Source organism: Oncorhynchus kisutch, linkage group LG30 (assembly GCF_002021735.2).
Source record: "Oncorhynchus kisutch isolate 150728-3 linkage group LG30, Okis_V2, whole genome shotgun sequence".
Classification (NCBI taxonomy): Eukaryota; Metazoa; Chordata; class Actinopteri; order Salmoniformes; family Salmonidae; genus Oncorhynchus; species Oncorhynchus kisutch.
Window position 1 is genome coordinate 43125157 of NC_034203.2, and position 20645 is coordinate 43145801.

Sequence of the window (20645 nt, forward strand, 5' to 3'; positions counted from 1 at the left end):
CCTGAACTTATTTAGGCTTGTCATAACAAATGGATTGAATACTTATTGACTCAAGACATTTCTGCTTTTCATTTTTAATTAATTTAGAAAAATGTATAAAAAAATGATTTCACATTGAAATGATGAAGTATTGTGTGTAGACCAATGAAACAACATCTGAATTTAATACATGTTTTCATACAGGATGTAAAACAACAAAATGTGGAAAAAGCCAAGGGGTATGAATACTTTCTGAAGGCACTGTAACATTACAATTGTATAAATCAAATCAAATCAAATGTTATTTGTCACATACACATGGTTAGCAGATGTTAATGCGAGTGTAGCGAAATGCTAATGTGTTTGTAGATTTGTATTGTAGATGGACTGAGGTGAATTAACCTTTAGCAGTCAAGGTGATAATGGGTCATTTTTGCTGTTCTCCAAATAGCATTTTAAAGTGTCTGAAATGCAGTAAACGTGATTTGAACTTTCACCCCTCCCCCCAACCCGGTTCACCATGGTTACGGCCATGTTTTATTTTTGTTAATGTCTTTAACTGTCATGTATCTATGTTAATATTGAGTTAGAGTGTTTGGTCTAGACAACGGCCAGCCCTCCTGCAGTTAATAACCTAGTTCACTACTCTCAGTTGACTAGAATCAATATGTGTATCCTAGTTTTCATTGATGTGGACAGACGCCTCAGGCCAGTCGTTTGTTTTTGAGCACCAGGGATAGAGGCTGAATATTAGAACATTAGACGTTATTTGGTATTGCATGAAAGTAATAGTAAAACGCTCAAAAACACACAGACACAGGCACGCACACACACACACACACACACACACACACACACACACACACACACACACACAGACACACACACTAACACACAGACACAGACACGCACGCGCACACAGACACACACAGACACACACACACACACACACACACACACTAACACACAGACACAGACACACACACACACACACACACACACACACACACACACACACACACACACACACACACACACACACACACACACACACACACACACACACACACACACACACACACACACTAACACACAGACACAGACAAGCACGCACACACAGACAGACACACACACACACACACACACACACACACACACACACACACACACACACAGACACACAGACACACACACAGACACAGACACACACACTAACACACACAGACACTAACACACTAACACACACACACACACACACACACAGACACAGACACAGACACACACACTAACACACACAGACACTAACACACTAACACACACACACACATCCTGAGATGTATGTGAATTTAGCTCTGGATTTTAACCACTTCCTCCAGTGAGTTGCTCAGTGATTGGCTGGCGTATATCTGTGGTCAACACACTTTACTCAGATGTGAGATAGGTAAGTGTGTGCTTGTATGTAAAACAACTACATCTAAACACCAGCAGCATTCAAACTAACCAAATCTAAAGCCGAGTGGGGCGCCAGGTAGCCTAGCGGTTACCCGAGCTGACAATGTTTTAAAAAAGTATGTCGTTCTGCCCCTGAACAAGGCAGTTCACCCACTGTTCCCCGGTAGGAGTTGTTATTAGGCAGTTAAATATTTTTTTTGGGGGGGGGGGAAAGATCATAACTTTCTGATCAGTACTTCACATTCATATCTATTGAATACACTTCACTCACATATGGCCTCTTCTTCTCTCCCACTAGGTGATGGATACTCTGTCCATGCTTTCTTACTCCACGGTCGCACAACAGGCAGGAATCAAGTACGTCTCACTTATATGTCAACCTTAACAAAGTGTGAAACACTGGGGCTCAGTGATGTCGTGTGGAGTCATCACTTCAGCTACTTTTTTCTATTTGAATCAACGTGACATTTAATTGATGATGTAATAATGTAATAATGATGTAATATCTGGGATAGATAATATCTGGGATATAATATCTGGGATACTTTTTTTTTTTTGACAGGCCCTTTCCAACAGAGGAGAGTCTGAAAGACGAGGATATTTACAGTCATCTGAAGGACCTGATTGAGTAAGTCTGTTCTCTCCATATGTACCACTGATAAACAGTATGTACAGTTGAAGACGGAAGTTTACATACACCTCGGCCAAATACATTTAAACTCAGTTGTTACACAATTCCTGACATTTAATCCTAGTAAAAATTCCCTGTCTTAGGTCAGTTAGGATCACCACTTTATTTTAAGAATGTGAAATGTCAGAATAATAGTAGAGAGAATGATTTATTTCAGCTTTTATTTCTTTCATCACATTCCCAGTGTGTCAGACGTTTACATACACTCAATTAGTATTTGGTAGCATTGCCTTTAAATTGTTTAACTTGGGTTAAATGTTTCAGGTAGCCTTCCACATGCTTCCCACAATAAATTGGGTGAATTTTGGCCCATTCCTTCTGACAGAGCTGGTGTAACTGAGTCAGGTTTGTAGGCCTCCTTGCTCGCATATGCTTTTTCAGTTCTGCCCACAAATTTTCTATGGGATTGAGGTCAGGTCTTTGTGATGTCCACTCCAATACCTTGACTTTGTTGTCCTTAAGCCATTTTGCCACAACTTTGGAAGTATGCTTGGGGTCATAGTCCATTTGGAAGACCCATTTACAACCAAGCTTTAACTTCCTGACTGATGTCTTGAGAAGTTGCTTCAATATATCCACATAATTTTCCTACCTCATGATGCCATCTATTTTGTGAAGTGCACCAGTCCCTCCTGCAGCAAAGCACCCCCACAACATGATGCTGCCACCCCCGTGCTTCACGGTCGGGATGGTGTTCTTCGGCTTGCAATCCTCCCCCTTTTTCCTCCAAACATAATGATGGTCATTATGACCAAACAGTTCTATTTTTGTTTCATCAGACCACAGGACATTTCTTCAAAAAGTACGATCTTTGTCCCCATGTGCAGTTGCAAACTGTAGTCTGGCTTTTTTATGGTGGTTTTGGAGCAGTGGCTTCTTCCTTGCTGAGTGGCCTTTCAGGTTATGTCGATACAGGACTCGTTTTACTGTGGATGTAGATACTTTTGTACCTGTTTCCTCCAGCATCTTCACAAGGTCCTTCACTGTTGTTCTGGGATTGATTTGCACTTTTCGCAACAAAGTATGTTCATCACTTGGAGACAGAACGCGTTTCCTTCCTGAGCGGTATGACGGCTGCGTGGTCCCATGTTGTTTATGCGTTCCCATGATGTTTATTGTTTGTACAGATGAACGTGTTACCTTCATGCTTTGGAAATTGCTCCGAAGGATGAACCAGACTTGTGGAGGTCTACATTTATTTTCTGAGGTCTTGACTGATTTCCTTTGATTTTCCCATGATGTCAAGCAAAGAGGCACTGAGTTTGAAGGTAGGCCTTGAAATACATCCACAGGTACACCTCCAATTGACTCAAATTATGTCAATTAGCCTATCAGAAGCTTCTAAAGCCATGACATCATGTTTTGTAATTTTCCAAGCTTTTTAAAGGCACAGTCAACCCCACAGTAGTGTATGTAAACTTCTGACCCACTGGAATTGTGATACAGTGAATTAAAATTGAAACAATCTATCTGTAAAGAATTGTTGGAAAAATTACTTGTGTCATGTACAAAGTAGATGTCCTAACTGACTTGCCAAAACTATAGTTTGTTAACAAGAAATTTGTGGAGTGGTTGAAAAACAAGTTTTAATGTACACAATGGGGCGCAAAACAGACCATTGTGCATCTATTACCAGAATTCGAACAAAATTAGCAGAGACCAAGAGACAGACAGAGAGAGAGAGAGAGACAGAGAGAGAGAGAGAGAGAGAGACAGACAGAGAGAGAGAGACAGACAGAGAGAGAGAGACAGACAGAGAGAGAGAGACAGACAGAGAGAGAGAGACAGACAGAGAGAGAGAGAGAGACCGACCGACAGACAGACAGACAGACAGACAGACAGACAGCGAGACCGACAGAGAGACAGACAGAGAGAAGAGAGACAAACAGAGAGAGAGAGAGAGAGATTGAGTGTAAGGCTCAGATGGTTTGATTAGACTTGAGATTGATCCCGCTTAGCAGACCTGACATACTGCGTAGTGTATATGTCTGCCTGTGAAACAGCACCCCCCTGTGGAAAACCATGACAAAGCACCTGGGTCGATGTTTAGATTGAGGCAGTTCCTTCACCTACCCTCTCTTTAGCTTTACAATGGCCTCATCTCAAAGAGAGTATGTGTGTGTGTGTGTGCGGGCCTGTTTGTGTGTCAGTGAGAACGTTCTAGAGGATGAGGAAGAGTTGTATGCTCCAGTCTACGGGTTGGATGACACCGATGAAGGAGGAGAGATCTATGAAGACCTGATGAGGACTGAACAGCACCCTACACTGGTACACACACACACACACACACAGACACACTACACACACACACACACACACAGACACACACACAGACACACACACAGACACACACACACACACACACACCACGAAAACACACACGATAATGTTACTGAAATATATTTTTTAACAGACCTTGAGCAGTATGTGTTTGTTTGCCCCCCAAAACACAAATTGGGACCAAACGTTTACTAGACATGTTCTTCCCAACAGAAGCAGGCTGAGAATGTTAGAAGCTGCTGCCTCTCAGAGATCAAACAAACAGAGGAGAGATACACAGAGACCCTGGAGTCTATAGAGAAGGTAAGAGATACACAGAGACCCTGGAGTCTATAGAGAAGGTAAGAGATACACAGAGACCCTGGAGTCTATAGAGAAGGTAAGAGATACACAGAGACCCTGGAGTCTATAGAGAAGGTAAGAGATACACAGAGACCCTGGAGTCTATAGAGAAGGTAAGAGATACACAGAGACCCTGGAGTCTATAGAGAAGGTAAGAGATACACAGAGACCCTGGAGTCTATAGAGAAGGTAAGATACTCAGAGACCCTGGAGTCTATAGAGAAGGTAAGAGATACACAGAGACCCTGGAGTCTATAGAGAAGGTAAGAGATACACAGAGACCCCGGAGTCTATAGAGAAGGTAAGAGATACACAGAGACCCTGGAGTCTATAGAGAAGGTAAGAGATACACAGAGACCCTGGAGTCTATAGAGAAGGTAAGAGATACACAGAGACCCTGGAGTCTATAGAGAAGGTAAGAGATACACAGAAACCCTGGAGTCTATAGAGAAGGTAAGAGATACACAGAGACCCTGGAGTCTATAGAGAAGGTAAGCGATACACAGAGACCCTGGAGTCTATAGAGAAGGTAAGAGATACACAGAGACCCTGGAGTCTATAGAGAAGGTAAGCGATACACAGAAACCCTGGAGTCTATAGAGAAGGTAAGAGATACACAGAGACCCTGGAGTCTATAGAGAAGGTAAGAGATACACAGAAACCCTGGAGTCTATAGAGAAGGTAAGAGATACACAGAGACCCTGGAGTCTATAGAGAAGGTAAGAGATACACAGAAACCCTGGAGTCTATAGAGAAGGTAAGAGATACACAGAAACCCTGGAGTCTATAGAGAAGGTAAGAGATACACAGAGACCCTGGAGTCTATAGAGAAGGTAAGATACACAGAGACCCTGGAGTCTATAGAGAAGGTAAGAGATACACAGAGACCCTGGAGTCTATAGAGAAGGTAAGATACTCAGAGACCCTGGAGTCTATAGAGAAGGTAAGATACACAGAGACCCTGGAGTCTATAGAGAAGGTAAGAGATACACAGATACCCTGGAGTCTATAGAGAAGGTAAGAGATACACAGAGACCCTGTAGAGCTTACATAGAGATGCCATGCAGACTGAAGTCTAGCTGCTACTCTATAGATGCCATGCATACTGCAGTCTAGCTGCTACTCTCTAGATGCAGACTGCAGTCTAGCTGCTACTGTATAGATGCCATGCATACTGAAGTCTAGCTGCTACTCTATAGATGCCATGCATACTGCAGTCTAGCTGCTACTCTATAGATGCAGACTGCAGTCTAGCTGCTACTCTCTAGATGCAGACTGCAGTCTAGCTGCTACTGTATAGATGCCATGCATACTGAAGTCTAGCTGCTACTCTATAGATGCCATGCATACTGCAGTCTAGCTGATACTCTATAGATGCAGACTGCAGGCTAGCTGCTACTCTATAGATGCAGACTGCAGTCTAGCTGATACTCTATGGATGCAGACTGAAGTCTAGCTGCTACTCTAGAGATGCAGACTGCAGTCTAGCTGCTACTCTAGAGATGCAGACTGCAGTCTAGCTGCTACTCTAGAGATGCAGACTGCAGACTAGCTTCTACTCTATAGATGCAGACTGCAGTCTAGCTGCTACTCTAGAGATGCAGACTGCAGACTAGCTGCTAATCTAGAGATTCCGTGCAGACTGCAGTCTAGCTGCTAATCTAGAGATGCAGACTGCAGACTAGCTGCTACTCTAGAGATGCAGACTGTTGTCTAGCTGCTAATCTAGAGATGCCGTGCAGACTGCAGTATTTGTGGTTTGCAGTCAGTCCTGATATGAGTAGTTGCTCCAAGCCTCAAGACCTGAACAGGAAACTCCTGGTCCTGTATGTGTGTGTATATATATATATATATATATATATATGTGTGTATGTGTGACTGATACAATCTGAGCCTGAGGTGGAAGTGATGATGTGATGACATCACATCTTAACTTTTTTTCTAAACTTTTCTTTCCACAGTACTTTTTGAATCCACTGAAGAAATTTTTCACTGCGTCAGAAATCGACAAGGTTTTCATCAACATCCCTGTAAGAGACAGCCCGAACTCTCATCTTTACACAAATGGCGTCTTTACGGAGTAGACTTGAGTTAAGAGTTATGAACTCGTTGTAATGTACACCATCTGATCTCGCTCTGTTCACAGGACCTGGTGAAAGTCCATAAGAGTCTGATGGTGGAGGTGCAAGAGTCCATTCTCAACAAGAACGCCTTAAACCTCTACCAGGTCTTCATTGCCTATAAGGACAGGTAGGCCTTTGTCATTAATAACACGTTCTCTAATGGTGGTTACATACACAGAAATTATAATAAATAGCCTATTGTAATGTCTCGTATAACAGTTAGTCAGAAGAATATAAATCAGAATCTGGAAAATATCAGAAACATTTCTTCAGGGGGATTCAGGAAGTACTGACACTGGCTGCTACTCAAATTCACCATTTGGTATCATATACTTTCCTTCTGCATTGCAGGCTACTCATTTATGGAATCTACTGCAGCCACGTTGAGATATCCATCACAGTGTTGGACTTTATTTGTAAGGAGAAAGAGGACGTACGACTAAAGCTAGAGGTGAGACCAGTTGTTCTGATACAGTCTATGGGTAAGGCAACATGGCGGCGAATTCGAATATTCTATTCGTAATTATTCGAATAGGATCTCTATGGTGAATGATCTGAGGAACTAGCCTCAGCATGACCAAACAGTGATGTTGCCTAGCGATCTCTTGTGTACCTGTTGATGTAATACTTCATATCCTAATTCATTGTGTTGTTATTGTCCCAGGAATGTTCTAAAAGAGCCAACAATGGGAAGTTCACTCTGAGAGATCTACTGGTTGTTCCCATGCAGAGAGTCCTCAAGTACCATCTCCTACTACAGGTATATTTACCACAGACACTATACACTAGATACTCTCACAACCACTGTTAGGAGTCTGTGATATACATTTCCACTGGGGGGCGACAGCCTCCACATCTTTTCTCTCTCCACTTTTATACTTATCTCTCTGAAGAGAGGGAGAGGGGGAGGGAGAGGGCGAGGGAGAGGGAGAGGGAGAGGGAGAGGGAGAGGGAGAGGGAGAGGGAAAGGGGGAGGGAGAGAGGGAGGGAGAGGGAGAGGGAGAGGGAGAGGGAGAGGGAGAGGGAGAGGGAGAGGGAGAGGGAGAGGGAGAGGGAGAGGGAGAGGGATAGGGAGAGGGGGAGGGAGAGGGGGAGAGAGAGGGAGAGGTAGAGGTAGAGGGGGAGGGAGAGGGAGAGGGAGAGGGAGAGGGAGAGGGAGAGGGAGAGGGAGAGGGATAGGGAGAGAGGGAGGGAGAGAGGGAGGGAGAGAGGGAGGGAGAGGGAGAGGGGGGAGGGAGAGGGAGAGAATATTTGTTCATTTGTATCCCCATTATTTGTTGTTTAGAGAGGGAGAGGAGTTGCTTTCAGCAGTCTCTTTTAGAAATAAGGAGAACAAAAGCTCAGATTTCAAAGGAACTGGACATTTGAGTCTTGGTAGGATTGACTCCAGTGTGCTGAACTGCATGTATTTAGCAAGCAGACACAGTGGGATAAGTTCAGAGAGGGGGAGGGAGAGAGGGAGGGAGAGGGGGAGGGGGAGGGAGAGGGTAGAGGGAGAGGGAGAGGGGGAGGGGGAGGGAGAGGGGGAGGGAGAGAGGGGGAGGGGGAGGGAGAGGGAGAGGGAGAGAATATTTGTTCATTTGTATCCCCATTATTTGTTGTTTAGAGAGGGAGAGGAGTTGCTTTCAGCAGTCTCTTTTAGAAATAAGGAGAACAAAAGCTCAGATTTCAAAGGAACTGGACATTTGAGTCTTGGTAGGATTGACTCCAGTGTGCTGAACTGCATGTATTTAGCAAGCAGACACAGTGGGATAAGTTCAGAGAGGGGGAGGGAGAGAGGGAGGGAGAGGGGGAGGGGGAGGGAGAGGGTAGAGGGAGAGGGAGAGGGGGGAGGGGGAGGGAGAGGGGGAGGGAGAGAGGGGGAGGGGGAGGGAGAGGGGGAGGGAGAGAGGGAGAGGGAGAGGGAGAGGGAGAGGGGGAGGGAGAGAGGGGGAGGGGGAGGGAGAGGGGGAGGGAGAGAGGGGGAGGGGGAGGGAGAGGGGGAGGGAGAGAGGGGGAGGGGGAGGGAGAGGGGGAGGGAGAGAGGGAGAGGGAGAGGGAGAGGGGGAGGGGGAGGGAGAGGGGGAGAGAGAGGGGGAGGGAGAGGGAGAGGGGAAGGGGGAGGGAAGAGGGAGAGAATATTCAGGTTCACAGGTTCATCAAGTTCGCACAGTAATATCCAAGCAGACACAGTGATATCCAAGCAGACGCATTGATATCCGAGCAGACACAGTGATATCCGAGCAGACGCATTGATATCCAAGCAGACACAGTGATATCCAAGCAGACACAGTGATATCCGAGCAGACGCATTGATATCCAAGCAGACGCATTGATATCCGAGCAGACACAGTGATATCCGAGCAGACGCATTGATATCCAAGCAGACGCATTGATATCCAAGCAGACGCATTGATATCCGAGCAGACACAGTAATATCCAAGCAGACACAGTGATATCCAAGCCGACACAGTGATATCCAAGCCGGCACAGTGATATCCAAGCCGACGCAGTGATATCCAAGCCGGCGCAGTGATATCCAAGCCGACGCAGTGATATCCAAGCAGACGAAGTGATATCCAAGCCGACGCAGTGATATCCAAGCCGACGCAGTGATATCCAAGCCGACGCAGTGATATCCAAGCCGACGCAGTGATATCCAAGCAGACGCAGTGATATCCAAGCAGACACAGTGATATCCAAGCCGACACAGTGATATCCAAGCCGACGCAGTGATATCCAAGCAGACGCAGTGATATCCAAGCAGACGCAGTGATATCCAAGCAGACGCAGTGATATCCAAGCAGACGCAGTGATATCCAAGCAGACGCAGTGATATCCAAGCCGACCAGTGATATCCAAGCAGACACAGTGATATCCAAGCAGACACAGTGATATCCAAGCAGACACAGTGATATCCAAGCAGACACAGTGATATCCAAGCAGACACAGTGATATCCAAGCAGACACAGTGATATCCAAGCAGACACAGTGATATCCAAGCAGACACAGTGATATCCAAGCAGACACAGTGATATCCAAGCCGACACAGTGATATCCAAGCCGACGCAGTGATATCCAAGCAGACGCAGTGATATCCAAGCAGACGCAGTGATATCCAAGCAGACGCAGTGATATCCAAGCAGACGCAGTGATATCCAAGCCGACAGTGATATCCAAGCCGACAGTGATATCCAAGCAGACACAGTGATATCCAAGCAGACACAGTGATATCCAAGCAGACACAGTGATATCCAAGCAGACACAGTGATATCCAAGCAGACACAGTGATATCCAAGCAGACACAGTGATATCCAAGCAGACACAACACAGTGATATCCAAGCAGACACAGTGATATCCAAGCAGACACAGTGATATCCAAGCCGACACAGTGATATCCAAGCCGACACAGTGATATCCAAGCCGACACAGTGATATCCAAGCAGACACAGTGATATCCAAACAGACACAGTGATATCCAAGCCGACACAGTGATATCCAAGCAGATACAGTGATATCCAAGCAGACGCATTGATATCCAAGCAGACACAGTGGTATCCAAGCAGACGCAGTGATATCCAAGCAGACGCAGTGATATCCAAGCAGACGCAGTGATATCCAAGCAGACACGGTGATATCCAAGCAGACGCAGTGATATCCAAGCAGACGCAGTGATATCCAAGCAGACGCAGTGATATCCAAGCAGACGCAGTGATATCGAAGCCGACACAGTGATATCCAAGCCGACACAGTGATATCCAAGCCGGCACAGTGATATCCAAGCCGACGCAGTGATATCCAAGCAGACGCAGTGATATCCAAGCAGACGCAGTGATATCCAAGCCGACGCAGTGATATCCAAGCCGGCGCAGTGATATCCAAGCAGACGCAGTGATATCCAAGCAGACGCAGTGATATCCAAGCCGACACAGTGATATCCAAGCCGGCACAGTGATATCCAAGCCGACACAGTGATATCCAAGCCGGCGCAGTGATATCCAAGTCGACGCAGTGATATCCAAGCAGACGCAGTGATATCCAAGCAGACGCAGTGATATCCAAGCAGACACAGTGATATCCAAGCAGACACAGTGATATCCAAGCAGACACAGTGATATCCAAGCAGACACAGTGATATCCAAGCAGACACAGTGAAATCCAAGCAGACACAGTGATATCCAAGCAGACACAGTGATATCCAAGCAGACACAGTGATATCCAAGCAGACACAGTGATATCCAAGCAGACACAGTGATATCCAAGCCTGATGTTTTATGGCTCTGAGGTCCACAAATCAATCCTTTGAAGATGAAGGAAAACTGTACTGCGGATTCACTCTGCTTTTTTTAATGGCTTGGTTCGCTTTACTGTAAAATTACCGGGTGACAGCATGGTTTCATTTTCGTGCTGTTATAACATCAATATGATTTTGTTGTGTAGTCCCCTGTAGGCAAACGTCATAGGAAAAGGACTGTCCTGTAGTGTAAATCCAGGCTAATTGTGTGTTAATCTAAACCTAATCTTAATCTAAACAGTGTGAAGCTGAGCCTGTGTGTGATTATAACTGGTGATTTCCCTGTTGTCTCTGTCTGTTAGGAGCTGGTCAAACACACCCCCGACGCAGCCGACAAGAACAACCTGAAGATGGCTCTGGATGCCATGAAGGTAATCAGACTGTCTCTCGTCTTCTCTTACTAAACTACAATCGGAGAATAGACACTAAATGTGGGACTGTGTGTTTGTTGACCCAGGACTTGGCTCAGTATGTCAACGAGGTGAAGAGAGACAAGGAGACTCTGAAGGAGATCAACCAGTATCAACGCTCCATCGAGAACCTGGTACCATAAATCTTCATGATTTAGACACATCAATTTGTTTCTATTATTGTCCAAAGTGCAATGCGGTCCCAGACACATACTGTACTAGTCCTCCAGACCCACACTGAACATGGTCTCACTGATATCATATTAACCACCCCCTCACATTACCTCTCATTACCCCCTCTCATTACCTCCCTTACCCCCTCACATTACCTCCCATTACCCTGCACATTATCTCCCCTTACCCCCTCCCATTACCTCCCATTACCCCCTCACATTACCTCCCATTACCCCCTCACATGGCCTCACATTACCCCATCACATTCCCTCACATTACCCCACTCCTATTACCTTCCCTTACCCCCCTCACATGACCTCCCTTTACCGCCTCCCATTACCTCCCCTTACCCCCATCACATTACCTACCCTTACCCCCCTCACATTACCTCTACTTACCCCCTCACATTATCTCCCCTTACCCCCTCACATTACCTCCCATTACCTCTCCTCCCCTTACCCCCCTCCTATTACCCCCCATTACCTTCCCTTAACCCTCCCATTATCTCCCATTACCTCTCCTCCCATTACCTTCCCTTATCCCCCTCTCATGACCTCCCCTTACCCCCTCCCATTACCTCCCCTTACCCCCCTCACATTACCTCCCCTTACCCCCCTCACATTACCTCCCCTTACCCCCTCGCATTACCTCCCATTACCCCCTCACATTATCCCCTCCCATTACCGCACTTCCATTTCCTCCCCTTACCCCCTCCTATTACCCCCTCCCATTACCTTCCCTTAACCCTCCCATTATCTCCCATTACCTCCCCTCTCTTTACCCTCCCCTATCCCCCCTCCCATTACCTCCCCTTACCCCCCTCCTATTACCCTCCCTTATCCCCCTCTCATAACCTCCCTTTACCCCCCTCCCATTGCCTCCCCTTTCCCCCTCCCATTACCTCCCTCCCATTACCTTCCATTATCTCCATCCCATTACCTCCCCTTACCCCCATTCCATTACCTCACCTTACCCCCTCCCATTACCTCCCCTTACCCCATCCCATTACCTCCCCTTACCCCCATCCCATTACCTCCCCTTACCCCCATCCCATTACCTCCCCTTACCCCCTCCCATTACCTCCCCTTACCCCCATCCCATTACCTCCCCTTACCCCATCCCATTACCTCCCCTTACCCCCATCCCATTACCTCCCCTTACCCCCATCCCATTACCTCCCCTTACCCCCTCCCATTACCTCCCCTTACCCCCATTCCATTACCTCCCCTTACCCCCATTCCATTACCTCCCCTTACCCCCCTCCCATTACCTCCCCTCCCTGAAGAACCAGCCCCTGGAGAGCTACGGACGGCCCAAGGGGGACGGAGAGGTCCGAATGGTGTCTAATGTTGACAAGAAGAAACAGGACAGGTGAGATGGGATTAGGAAAGGCTGACTGACTACATGCTGGTTTCCCAGACCCACTGATTACAGACTGGTTTCCCAGACCCACTGACTTCAGACTGGTTTCCCAGACCCAGTGACTACAGACTGGTATCCCAGACCCAGTGACTACAGACTGGTTTCCCAGACCCAGTGACTACAGACTGGTTTCCCAGACCCACTGATTACAGACTGGTTTCCCAGACCCAGTGACTACAGACTGGTATCCCAGACCCAGTGACTACAGACTGGTATCCCAGACCCAGTGACTACAGACTGGTTTCCCAGACCCAGTGACTACAGACTGGTATCCCAGACCCAGTGACTACAGACTGGTATCCCAGACCCAGTGACTACAGACTGGTATCCCAGACCCAGTGACTACAGACTGGTTTCCCAGACCCAGTGACTACAGACTGGTTTCCCAGACCCAGTGAAACAAATGGGCAACCCGGGTTAGTCCTAAGGAAGGCTATTGCAGCCTGTATATTGTTAATTGTTAGTAGGAGAAGCACTAGCATGTATGGCTTTCTCTGTCTTCATTATATGGACAGCATGTAAAACAACGTAGGAACTTCTTTATGTGTAATATGACAGGATACACATTGTAAACACTGTAAATAAATAAACACTGTAAATGAACTTGAATGAACTTTGTTTTGGGCGCAGACATATCTTCCTGTTTGACGGGGCTGTGATCGTCTGTAAGAGACGAGGAGACAACTATGAGATGAAGGATGTGATCGATCTCAACTACTTTAAGATCACCAACAACCCCACCCAGGATAGAGAGAGCAAGAAGGTCAGTCGCCACAGCCAGGGTACATGTGATCAAAGTGAAAACAAGTTTAGTTTTTATCCCAAATTCCTTGCATTCATAATTCTCTACTGTTCAAAGGAAAATAGGGGAGGGCTATCAGCTGATCATAGCGACTGTAGAAAATAGGGGAGGGCTATCAGCTGATCATAGCGACTGTAGAAAATAGGGGAGGGCTATCAGCTGATCATAGCGACTGTAGAAAATAGGGGAGGGCTATCAGCTGATCATAGCGACTGTAGAAAATAGGGGAGGGCTATCAGCTGATCATAGCGACTGTAGAAAATAGGGGAGGGCTATCAGCTGATCATAGCGACTGTAGAAAATAGGGGAGGGCTATCAGCTGATCATAGCGACTGTAGAAAATAGGGGAGGGCTATCAGCTGATCATAGCGACTGTAGAAAATAGGGGAGGGCTATCAGCTGATCATAGCGACTGTAGAAAATAGGGGAGGGCTATCAGCTGATCATAGCGACTGTAGAAAATAGGGGAGGGCTATCAGCTGATCATAGCGACTGTAGAAAATAGGGGAGGGCTATCAGCTGATCATAGCGACTGTAGAAAATAGGGGAGGGCTATCAGCTGATCATAGCGACTGTAGAAAATAGGGGAGGGCTATCAGCTGATCATAGCGACTGTAGAAAATAGGGGAGGGCTATCAGCTGATCATAGCGACTGTAGAAAATAGGGGAGGGCTATCAGCTGATCATAGCGACTGTAGAAAATAGGGGAGGGCTATCAGCTGATCATAGCGACTGTAGAAAATAGGGGAGGGCTATCAGCTGATCATAGCGACTGTAGAAAATAGGGGAGGGCTATCAGCTGATCATAGCGACTGTAGAAAATAGGGGAGGGCTATCAGCTGATCATAGCGACTGTAGAAAATAGGGGAGGGCTATCAGCTGATCATAGCGACTGTAGAAAATAGGGGAGGGCTATCAGCTGATCATAGCGACTGTAGAAAATAGGGGAGGGCTATCAGCTGATCATAGCGACTGTAGAAAATAGGGGAGGGCTATCAGCTGATCATAGCGACTGTAGAAAATAGGGGAGGGCTATCAGCTGATCATAGCGACTGTAGAAAATAGGGGAGGGCTATCAGCTGATCATAGCGACTGTAGAAAATAGGGGAGGGCTATCAGCTGATCATAGCGACTGTAGAAAATAGGGGAGGGCTATCAGCTGATCATAGCGACTGTAGAAAATATAAATCAGCTAACTACTTAAGAATATATATATATTTAACCTTTATTTAACCTTTATTTAACTAGGCAAGTCAGTTGAGAACAAATTCTTATTTACAATGACGGCCTACCAAAAGGCAAAAGGGGGCTGGGATTAAAAGATACACATCACGACACCACAACACTACATAAAGAGAGACCTAAAACCAACAACATAGCAAGGCAGCAACACACAACAACACAGCATAGTAGCAAAACAACATAACAACAACATGGTAGCAGTACAACACATGGTACAAACATGATTGAGCACAGATAGCAGCACAAAGATCAACACGGTATAGACAACAATACATCAGGAGTAACAGCCACAACTATTTAGCTAGCTAACTGTTTGCTATGCTGTTGTAACAATTAAACTACTCTTTACCTGTGATCGGAGTTTGTTCTGTTGCTAACATCTACATTGTAGGCCTACTAAAGAAAAGGTCAAATTGAACCCTTTCCTGTCCCTGATCACGAGAGATGACATACAACAGTAAGAAGTAGTCAGTGTGCCACTGCTGGTTTTAGCTAGTTTGATGGGCATAAAAGACTTAAAGTAATATAACATTTCTCTGGATTAAAAAACAAATGCTTCCAATCTCATAGGGCTCTGGGGTTACCTACCCTGTTGGCTTTCTATCTGTCTACCTGCCTGGCCTAACCCTAACACTTACCTGCACCAACAACCCCGTCCAGGATAGAGAGAGCAGTTGACGAAAATGTTAATGGTGATAATATAGGATGTTAATATAGGATGCCAAATCAAATCATGTTAATACAGGGTGATGTTAAAACCTCTACAGGATCGGTGTCCCGACCTCGGGACGGTTGAGCTAACGTAGGCTAATGCATGAGGTTATAAGTAACAAGACCATTTCCCAGGACATAGAGATACAGTGGGTTCATCCTTTAAAAGTTGTAGTGTGCCACAGAATTCTATGGCACGTTATATAAGTGCCAACCACTGGTACCATTAATGCTAGTTAGTGCTAGTTTGACCACCAATGGGTGTCTTTGAGAAGCATTTTATAGCCTTCAATAGTGGCTCTACTAGAGAATTGAAAAGCTTTTTTTGTAAGAACATAATATATGGGACTGATTTTAAGAAGTGTTGCTTAACTCATTGGATTAATATTATGATGTTTCTATTCCAAGAAAAACAAAACAAAAACTCTGGTTTTCCGTTAGGATGGAATGGAAAATATGGCGCTGTACAACATGACGGTTGGGAGTACAGTACTGGGTTATTTAGCGAAATAATCCCTGTGTCGTGCAGGCACGCGGGAGACCGGGGAGGACGGATTAGGCTGTTCTTGTAAATAAGAATTTGTTCTTCACTGACTTGCCTAGTTATATAAAGGTTAGACTAGAGCATAACATTTATACACCCTCATTTTCTAATATTAGTCTAACCAATACCCAAACGGAGAATTAGTGAAAATATAAATCTCTTATTTATCAAGACCAGTCCCCATGTTTGTCTCAGAGCAGCGTGAAACAGTGTTAAAATAGTTGTAGGCTTTTGCTTCAAATCCTATTGCTTCTAACTTCAATATGCTCTTTAAATAAATAAGACCAACACCACTTTTAACACCACTTTTAACAGCACATTACTCAACACTAGTGAGACTCATGTCGCCTACGGTAGGGCTACAGTATATCGAAAAATATGACGTGACTCTCATTGGGCCACATCATTGGGGCGGCAGGGTAGCCTAGTGGTTAGAGCGTTAGGAGGGTGTTAATAAGGGATGTTAATATAGGGGGGTGTTAATATAAGGGGGTGTTAATAAGGGATGTTAATATATTCAGGCTGTAACAACAAAATGTGCAAAAAGGCTACTTTCTGAAGGTGTGTGAGAGAGACAGAGAGTGTGTGTAACTTTGCCATTCACTCTCTCCTTGTCTTCCTTTTTTATTTTACTAGGCAAGTCAGTTAAGAACAAATTCTTATTTTCCTAGGAACAGTGGGTTAACTGCCTGTTCAGGGGCAGAACGACAGATTTTGTACCTTGTCAGCTCGGGGATTTGAACTTGCAACCTTTCGGTTGTCCAATGCTCTAACCACTAGGCTACCCTTCCTCTCTCCCTCCCCAGTGGTTCTATGGTTTCTACCTGACCCATCAGCAGGGGCAGAGCGGCTTTGAGTTCTTCTTCAAGACCAAGGAGCTGAAGAAGAAGTGGCTGGACCAGTTTGACATGGCAATGTGAGCTGGGGCTACGTCTGTACTCTGTGTCTGTGATGTCATGGTGGTCCTGTGCCTCTCAGTTCGTAGACACCAGTGGTGCGTTCAGCTCCATTGAACGTTTGCTACATTGCAGAACAGGGTGTGGCTTGAAGCAACACATGATGTATTTAAAGGGAAACGGTGCATTTTGAGCCCACATCCTTTCAACTGGTCGTTCAGTGCAGCACCTTTCTCCTTTTAATTGAACGTTCCACTACATTTTTTTGTTTTTTAATAGTGAATGTGGCTCGGGATTGTGGGTTTTGATTCCTGCTCCGTGGCCACCCATATGAAAAAATGTACGCTCGCATGACTGTAGTGAACAAAATGATTTGTTAAATCAGCCAGGTCGCTCAAGATCCACTGTGAAATAAGACCGTCCGTCCAGGTAAGCAGGACGTCAGGAGACGTCAGGAGATTACTTCAAACCCGGGCCACTAGGGGCAATGGTGAGCACTATTACCGTCAAGTAGACTTGGGTTTTACTAAGGCGTTGTGGAAGAGGGATGGTGAATGGGTGTAAACCGCGAGCTCTTGCTCCGAGGCTTTGGCATTCAGTCTCAGTGCAATTTATTTGTTGTTGTTTTTTGTTTGAACCCCTATCCTAAATCTTAACCATTAACTTGACCATTTTCAGAATGAATACCTTGACTTAACCTTTGAAATGTAACCTTTATGGACAAACGTCTGATTCTGTGAAAGCTTGTTGGCTAAAAGGCATGTACAGTTCCTTCAGAAAGTCTTCCTACCCCTTGACGTATTCCACATTTATTTGTGTTACAGCCTCAATTCAAAATCCAATTCAATTCAAAATGCACACAATACCCCATAATGACAAAGTGAAAACATGTTTTACATTTTTTTTTTTTATGTTGGCAAATTTATTGAAATTGAAATACAGAAATCTCTCATTTGCATAAGTATTCATACCCCTGACTCAGTACTTTGTAGAAGCACCTTTGACAGCGATTTGAGTCTTTCTGGGTAAGTCTTTCCACACCTGGGTTGTACAACATTTATTCTTTGTTAAATTCTTCAAGCTCTGTCAAATTGGTTGTCGATCATGTCTAGACAACCATTTGAATTAATCTCCCAGTGTCTGGTGGAAGGCAGACTGAAACAGGTTTTCCTCAAGGCTTTTTCCTGTGCTTAGCTCCATTCAGTACATTTTTTATCCTGAAAAACTCCAGTGTCCTTAATGATTACAAGCATACCCCTAACATGATACAGCTACCACGATGCTTGAAAATATGGAAAGTGGTACTGAGTAATGTGTTGTATTTGTCCCAAACATAGCACTTTGTATTCAGGACAAAAAGTGAATTGCTTTGCCACATTTTTTGCAGTATTACTTTAGTGCCTTGTTGCAAACAGGATGCATGTTTTGGATATTTTTTCTTCTGTACAGGCTTCCTTTTTTTCTCTCTGTCAATTAGGTTAGTATTGTGGAGTTGTTGTTTATCCATCTTCAGTTTTATTCTATCGCAGCCATTACATTTTGTTAAACTGTTTTAAAGTCACGATTGGCCTGCTTTTCATCCTCTTGGGAAGGACGTCTGTATCTTTGGGTGCATTGATAAGAGCCAAAGTGTAATTAATAACTTCACAAAGGGATATTCAATGTCTGCTTAAAAAAGACGAGTATGTTTACACCAATAGGTGCCGTTCTTTGGGAGGTCTTTGTGGTTGAATCTATGTTTGAAATTCATTGCATTGAGGGACCTTAATTAATTGTATGTGTGGGGGTACAGAGATGAAGTAGTCATTCAAAAATCATGTTAAACACTATTATTGCACTCAGAGTGAAACTTATTATGTGACTCGTTAAGCAGCTGTTAACTCCTGAACTGACTGTATTTAGGCTCGACATAACAAAGGGGTTGAATACTTATTGACTCAAGACATTTCAGCTTTAGATTTTTTTAAATTAATTTGATAACATGTCCAAAAACAGAATTCCTTATTTGACCCGGTTTTGTGTCCAGTGACAAAAAATCTCAACAACAAAATATGGAAAAAGTCCAAACATACTTTCTGAAGGAGCTGTACAGTTTCCAAGACTTCGAGACGTGGGGATTCTGTTTTCTCTAATTTCAACTTCAATTAAAGACACACACACACACACACACACACACACACACACACACACCTCTGACAACAGTCATATTTTTTGATAACCTGCTGGAAGTACAATTCTGCTTGAAAGTATCTGTTTCAAATTGTGACTTTGAAGTTCTCTGTCACTAGTACGGCTTTTAGTCCTTGTAGGTCACTACAGTGAGTCCAAGAGTTGTTTTGACCTTTGCTTAAATTTGAAGTCTCACTCATATTGTGAAGAAAATGTACACCACCAGTCAAGTTTGGACACACCTACTCATTCCTATTTTCTACATTGTAGAATAATAGTGAAGACATCAAAACTATGAAATAGCACACATGGAATCATGTTATAACCAAAAAAGTGTGAAACAATTCAAAATATTTTTTATATTGTAGAATCTTCAAATTAGCCACCCTTTGCCTTGATGACAGCTTTGCACATTCTTGGCATTCTCTCAACCAGCTTCATCTGGAATGCTTTTCCAACAGTCTTGAAAGAGTTCCCACATATGCGGAGCACTTGTTGGCTAACTTTTAACAAGGCACACCTGTTAAATGAAGTGCATTCCAGGTGACTACCTCATGAAGCTGGTTGAGAGAATGCCAAGGGTGTTTAAATCTGTCATCAAGGCAAAAGGTGGCTACTTTGAAGAATCTCAAATATATTTTGATTTGTTTAACACTTTTTTTGGTAACAACATGATTCCATATGTGTTATTTCATAGTTTTGACGTCTTCACTATTATTCTACAATGTAGAAAATAGTAAAAAAATTAAGAAAAACCCTTGAATAAGTAGATGTCCAAACTTTTGACTGGTGCTGTGTGCGTTTTGTCACTACTACAACATGTTATTTCTATCATAGGGTACTTTGGGGTGACAGTTATGGGTGTCCATTCTAAATGTACAATTTGACCCGTCTTTATAAATGGTTGTCTTGGTGAAATCGATTTAGGAAATGTTGTTTCAAACCAGGGCCCTGGAGTTTCTTTATAGCAAGAATTGAAGAGATGGAGAGGAGAAATGATTTTGATTTGGAGAGAGGGAAGTGAAACTCACTTACTGCTAAGTACCCATAATGCTTTTTCCACTTAGACATCTACCTCTGCAGAGTGTAGGTGTGTGTGTGTGTGTGTGTGTGTTTGTGTGTGTGTTTGTGCAG

At 44.5% G+C, this 20645-nt stretch overlaps 1 protein-coding gene across 2 annotated transcripts in view; it reads left to right on the forward strand.

Annotated features, from left to right (window-relative positions):
- The window catches only part of LOC109883904 (guanine nucleotide exchange factor VAV3), a 113046-nt gene that overhangs the window by 37938 nt on the left and 54463 nt on the right, over nucleotides 1-20645 (forward strand). The window contains exons 3-15 of one of the 2 annotated variants that reach the window (XM_031810412.1): nucleotides 1730-1788; nucleotides 1994-2059; nucleotides 4273-4390; nucleotides 4616-4705; nucleotides 6706-6774; nucleotides 6891-6994; nucleotides 7219-7318; nucleotides 7532-7627; nucleotides 11444-11512; nucleotides 11599-11685; nucleotides 13011-13096; nucleotides 13778-13910; nucleotides 17253-17362. In XM_031810412.1, the coding sequence (XP_031666272.1) occupies nucleotides 1730-1788; nucleotides 1994-2059; nucleotides 4273-4390; nucleotides 4616-4705; nucleotides 6706-6774; nucleotides 6891-6994; nucleotides 7219-7318; nucleotides 7532-7627; nucleotides 11444-11512; nucleotides 11599-11685; nucleotides 13011-13096; nucleotides 13778-13910; nucleotides 17253-17362 (1187 nt within the window). The remainder of the gene's footprint in view (nucleotides 1-1729; nucleotides 1789-1993; nucleotides 2060-4272; nucleotides 4391-4615; nucleotides 4706-6705; nucleotides 6775-6890; nucleotides 6995-7218; nucleotides 7319-7531; nucleotides 7628-11443; nucleotides 11513-11598; nucleotides 11686-13010; nucleotides 13097-13777; nucleotides 13911-17252; nucleotides 17363-20645) is intronic. The other variant, XM_031810413.1, reaches the window with a different exon arrangement.